At 48.7% G+C, this 6,204-nt stretch overlaps 1 protein-coding gene across 1 annotated transcript; it reads left to right on the plus strand.

Annotated features, from left to right (window-relative positions):
- The first annotated feature begins 250 nt into the window (after window positions 1–250).
- On the plus strand, window positions 251–5,748 carry UTP11 (UTP11 small subunit processome component). The gene is made up of 8 exons (XM_066564770.1): window positions 251–379; window positions 518–579; window positions 1,076–1,178; window positions 1,425–1,538; window positions 3,085–3,178; window positions 3,405–3,535; window positions 4,811–4,921; window positions 5,474–5,748. The coding sequence occupies exons 1-8, from the start codon at window positions 317–319 to the stop codon at window positions 5,555–5,557; spliced, it is 762 nt and encodes a 253-aa protein (XP_066420867.1). The 5' UTR covers window positions 251–316; the 3' UTR covers window positions 5,558–5,748.
- Window positions 5,749–6,204: the final 456 nt, after the last annotated feature.

Genomic DNA, 6,204 nt, shown 5'->3' on the forward strand with positions numbered 1-6,204 from the left:
GGCGGCGACTCCGGCGGGAACGGCAGCTCCGCGAGAAGGCTGCGGGCGGCGGAAGGGGGACCGGCGGCGGAGGGACCGGCGGCACTCGCCCCGCGGGACTGTCCCGGCGGCGGCCGGGCCCGCCCATGCCCGGGGGTCCCGGCGGGGCCGCGCTCGGGGCCGCGCGCGCGTTCCCGCCGTCGCCATGGACACGGCGCCTCCTGGCGGGGGCGCGCGCGGCCTCTGACTGCTGACCCCGGGCCCCGCCTGTTCCGGCGCGCGCCCCTCGTGTGGACGCGCGTTCCCGGGCCCGGCGCTCGGAGCCGCCATCGCAGCCATGTCGGCCGCCTTCAGGAAAGCCGCCAAGGCGCGGCAGCGCCCGCACCGCGAGCGGGCCCAGGTATGTGAGCCGGGCCGAGCCGGGCCGGGCCCCTAGCCGAGCCCTCCGTGCTCCCTCTCCGCCGGGCCCTACGCGCTCTCTCCCCCTCACGCTCCCCGTCTCGGTCTCTCCCCCTCACGCTCCCCGTCTCTCCCGTAGCCCGCCGCCCGGACGAAGCTGGGCTTGCTGGAGAAGAAGAAGGACTACCGGCTCCGTGCCCAGTGAGTGCGGCCACCGGGGGCGGGCGGCGCTGGGTGGGTGTCCCCCCGTCCAGAGGGTTCCCCCTGGGGAATACAGAACCCGTCCTCCTTGCCCAGGCTGTGACACTGGCTCCAAAATACTCTGCTCCTTGTGAAGTCCCTGGTGCCTTTGAGTTGGGATGATACCAGGTGTCCCTTTCCCTGGAATAGTACCAGAGTATTGTAAGAACGTGGATTTGAATAACTTAAAACTGCAGCTCCTTTGGGGTTATATGCCGCTAATAAGCACATTATTTTACTATAAAGCGATTTTAAACAGGTAGAATTCCACACTACCGCCCCTGCCATGGCTGTGCTTTTCCAGGACCTTGTCCTGCCCGAATTCCTGGGATACGGACAGGAACAGGACCAGGCTGTGTCTGAGCCCTGAGCCTTGCTGGGAAAGACTCGATGCCAGCAGGGGTGAACACGGAGAAGCTGCTGAACAACTCCTGATTGTTGGTTTTTTCCTCCCCAGTGACTACCACAAAAAGCAAAATGCCCTCAGGGCGCTGCAGAAGAAAGCTCTGGACAAGAACCCCGATGAGTTCTACTTCAAGATGATACGTGCAGAGGTCAAGGTGAGAACCTTCCCTGCCTTCAAGCAGGATTACACTTTGATGCTCCAAGTAACATTTTTTTTCCCCCTACCTTGTTTTGATTTAAATTTATGAGTTAATAGGTAAATGACTTAAAATTGGTTTGGTTCCTGTAGAAGGTTTTGAAGAAAATGAGGGACAAGGGACAAAGTTCGGCTGTTAGCAGGCCCCACAGTGCTCTCCAGGTGGGATGGGCTGTCTGTAAGTGCTGTGTTTGTCTGGTTGTAGGATGGAGTCCATGTAATAAAGCAGCCAAAGGATGAAATCACCCCAGAGCAGATGAAACTGATGAGGACCCAGGATATTAAATATGTAGAAATGAAAAGAGTTGCAGAAGCCAAGGTAATAACTCATATTTTTATTGTTTTCTAGTTTGCTCAGAATTGGTTTTTACTGTGTTGTTCTTATTGGTGCTGCTGGCTACTGTGCTTGTTCAGTGAAGTCTGATTTGTGCAGTGCTGGAAAGGAGAATGGAAGTGTCAGTGGAGTGCTGGATATAGAATCTAAAGGTATGATGATAATAAAAAATTACATCATGCATTGTTATAAAACACAGTGATTTTTACCTAAATTTCAAGACTTTAAACATGTATTTCTGCTTAGCATGTTCATAGAGAAATCATGAAATCCCAAAGGTTGGAAGAGTGCTCTCAGGTCATGAAGTCCAGCTGTTCACCCACCACCATGGTCACCACTAGCCTGTGCCCTCAGGTGCCACAGCCACACCCCAGCCTCTTGAACACTTCCAGGGATGGTGATTCCACCATTTCCCTGGGCAGCCTCTTCCAATGCCTAACTACCCTTTCAGGGAAGAAATGTTTCCATATATTAAATCTGAACCTCCCCCAGCATAGCTTGAGGCTGTTTCCTCTTGTCCACAGAATTAACTCTGCTGAAAAAGACCTTTGAGATCATCAAGTTCAACCTATGACCTAACACCACCTTGAAAACCAGACCATGGCACTGAGCATCCCATCCAGTATTTTTTTAAGCACCTCCAGGGATGGTGACTCCCTGGGTAGCTCATTCCAGTGCCCAGAGATTTTTTTTCCCTAGTGTCCAGCCTAAACTTCCCCTGGCACAGCTTAAGGTCCTGTGGTTCTGTCAGTGGGAGAAGAGACCAGCCCCCACCTGGCTACAGCCACCTTTCAGGGAGTTGCAGAGTGATGAGGTCTCCCCTGAGCCTCATTTTCTGCAGGCTAAACAGCTCCCTCAACCATTCCCCATAGGATTTATGTTGCAGACCCTTCACCAGCCTTGCTGCTCTTCTCTGGACACTTTTGAGCCTCTCAATGTCCTTCCTAAACTGCAGGGCCCAGAACTGGACACAGCACTGAAGGTGCAGCCTCACCAGGGCTGATACACTTGTTTCTTGAGAGAGCTGACAGTAACTGCCCCCTGGCTACCCTCTCCTGCCAGAGTATGAGAAGGTTCCCAGCTGAGGAGAATAATCTGAAATGGGTTGTTGGAATATGGTAGGCTGGCAATCCACAAAAATACAATCCTCTTCTGAAGATGTTGTATGCTTTGATGTTGATTCACAAAACAGAATCAAATTCTTGCTGGGGATAAAAAAATCAAAGCCAGCTTTAAACTTTCCTTCATGCTTTTGCTGGTGGTTCCATGGCAATCATTCCCCTTTGCCAAACTGAGGCCTCAGTTTTCCAGGTGGATGTGTGCACTTTGCCTGGGGAACAGCAAGGAATCACTGTGACCCTCTGTCTGGAAAGGTTGTGAAGACATAAATATAGACCAGATGTGTGTTTCAGAGATGACAAAAGGAAGGAGGAGTTCAGCTATTTGTAACCCCGAGGAACAGACAGAAATGTTCTTGGGGGAGATTTGATTTTACTCGCTCCGAATTTGGCCAAACTTGGACTTTCCGCAGAAAATCGAGCGGCTGAAGGCAGAGCTCCACCTGCTGGACGCCGCGGGGAGCGCCGCGGGCCGCCACCTCTTCTTCGTGGACACGGAGCGGGAAGGTGAGCCCTGAACTCGTTCTGTCACCTGTTCGTGTGCACTGACATAAAAGAAAGACACTTTTATTTGTTAGGAATAAAAATTCAGGTGCTCTAGAAATCCCTCTTGGTTACTAGCTGAGACATCACTTCTGCAGGAGCTGTGTGGCTGTAGCAATGTGTTTGGAAGATTTGCTTATTGAAGGAGTCCATGGGAGTTTATTCCTAATTTTTTTTTTTTAATGTGTAGTTCGGGAGTTTGACATTGCTGCTCACCTGGACACTGTTCCTGAGCTGGTGGATAGAGTGTACAACAGACCAAGCATTGCAACACTGCAGAGAGAGGCAGTGAAGGGACCTACTGATCCTGCCCACCTAAAGGTACTGCTGCTGTTTGTGCTTCACACTTCTTCATGCTTTACATCTTTTATATGACAGGCACTAAAAAGGATTGATTGCACCACTGTGGAGGTGAACAAAACCGTGTTCTTAAAACTTTTATTGGTGACACAAAGCAGTAGTGGATGTCACTTAATCACCAAGTGACTGCCTGGAGCCTGCAGTCACATCTCCTGGTCTAACACAGAATTCTCTTTCACTGCATCCCAGTCCACTGTGGGTGGGCCACCATAAGTTGTGATACACAGGCCAGAAAAGAGTGGTGTCCCTGCAAAACTGAGATGTTTCTCCTCTTTAAAGGAACATATACCAATGGGACTGTCTGTTCATTAGTCTGCTGCTGTTTCAGGTGTAATTTTTTCAGCAACCACTGTTAAGTCTCCTCTCACACTTCCCCAAAACGCCTTGCACCCTTGAATTAGGTAAATAGGAAGAAGCTTATTCCAACACAGATGTCTCTGTTGCCATGTTCCTGATCTTACAGTATTTTTCAATTTGGTTCTGAGCCCAGAGTCACTTGAGATTTGTCTCCTTGCTTAAAGCCATTTAAGCAATAGTCTCACTTCCTGGCTTTCCTAATTTGAGCTGTTTCATGATTCTTCAGCATGAATTGCTTTAGCAATCAGCTTTGATTCTAATGCTTTAGTATCACAGAAGTAGCTACACTTGGCTTTACTGCTGTAGATTCTGCTCAGGTAATTCAGATCTGTTGGAAAGTCCTCTGAGTACGAGTCAGAGTACGAGTTGTGTCTAAGATAAAAATAGTTGTTTTAAAACTGCCGACTGGTAAATTTTTAACCTGTTTTTTCTGACTCAGATGTCAGATAATAAACACCCTGTGGTCCCTTTCCTCCTGCCAGCTGTCTCAGTTTGACTTGTCAGTAAAGCAGTTGGACGAGTCTTAGACTGACTAGTTTTCTCCTCAATGTCTGAGTCATATTTTAAGCATGTTGGGATCTGTTCTCCTTAATTTAATTACTTAAATCACACCTGCAGTAATACTGTTCCTGTGCTGGGAAAGCTATCCACTCTCATTAGGCAAACTTGACCCAACAAGTTGCATTTTGAGAGGCCTCTGCAGGCTCTGAGCACTTCAGGAATTGGTCTCCGGTCTCTCATTTTTTTTTGTTTTCCCTCTTCTGGATTTTCATTAGGGACTCAAATGTTTTCTTGCATTCGACATTGAAATTCAGAGGATTTAGACCACAGCGTCTTGTTCATGTCTGTCTTAAAACAGCTTTTTTTCCTTGTTTCTAGAAATTAGCCCAGCAGAGGAAGAACCAGTATGACCTCCTGAGGCAGCGCATCGAGAGGGAGAAGGCCATGTTTGTCATCTCACAGAAAATCCAGACACGGAAGGATCTCCTGGTGAGGGATTTGCTTCTGCTTCTCCAAGTCTGTTCTGCTCAGCTCACTAGGTCTGGTATTGTGTGTGTTGTATGTGTTGTGTTTGTTTCTTCATTCTGCTTTTATAGTGACACCTGCAGATAACTCCTAAAGGTAAGTAATCCTCTTTCATATGGAAAAAGCAAGGAGATGAAGCATTTCAGTAAATTATATCTGCTTGTTACAGCAGACTCAGCTGTAAAATGGTGCTCACAAGGAGCCCAGAATAGTGCCACTAGGAGTCAGAAGCAGGGAACCATTTCTGTAAGTTAAGAGAAAGTCTTAAAAATCCAAATGACCACAGAAATTACTTGTCTCAATGGGACTCCTGTTCTCTGGTGCTTGTGAGCAAAGCAGATAGTGCCTGATGGCCTAAAGGGGAAAAGAGCAGATAAAATGATAATCCCCACCTAAACAGTGCAAAGGGACCATTTTTCTTTTATGGTTAGTCCCAGACAGGGACTCTGATTTGTGTGGGTGGAAGTTTTTCTCCTTGCATGGCAGCAAATATTTCTACTTGTTCTTTTCTTCCAGGACAAAACTCATAAAGTAAAGGTGAAGAAAGAAACAACGACTGGACCAGCCATTTACAAATTCAAGTTTCAGAGGAAACGTTAGCAATTCCATGGAATAATAGTGCCAGTCTTTACTCAGGAAGGAGGAGCCATATCCCTTGGAGAAGGGCTGGTGCCAGCCTGCTTTTGACTGCAGCTCAGCACTTTGTTGAAACAGATCACTGTGGGCTTGTGGTTGCCATCAGTGTGTTTGTCCTAATTGATTGATTAATAAATCAGAGTTTGCTCTCTTGATATCTGCAGTGGGAAGCCATGGGATTTGCCTAAAGTGTCCTGGTAAAGTGCACCATAAACAATCAGTGAGCAGTCGAGGTCACAGTGGAGCATCAGGGTGAGTTAAGCACAGCCCAGGGACAGGGACAGGGACTTGGGGATTGTCAGCTCTGGGGCTGAGCAGGACCTGGCCAAACCCAGGAGAGTGGAGCTCAGCTTTTTCAGCTGTCTTTTCAAGCAGCTTAAAGGTGAATTGCTCTCTAGTCATTTCCCCAGCATCCCCCAAACCCTCTCATTTCCTACTTGCACCATTCCATTGTGTGCTTTTCCTCCAGAGTTTCTTCCAGTGCCAAAACTCTGTGTAAGGGGAGACAACACAGCAGCCAAGTGTGGGACAGGAGTTTGTCCTCTGGGTTTTCCTTGGGCCGGTTGCACTGCCAGGGGTGGGGGATGTGCAGGCACATCCTGAGTGTCCTG

Source organism: Molothrus aeneus, chromosome 23 (assembly GCF_037042795.1).
Source record: "Molothrus aeneus isolate 106 chromosome 23, BPBGC_Maene_1.0, whole genome shotgun sequence".
NCBI classification, from domain to species: Eukaryota; Metazoa; Chordata; class Aves; order Passeriformes; family Icteridae; genus Molothrus; species Molothrus aeneus.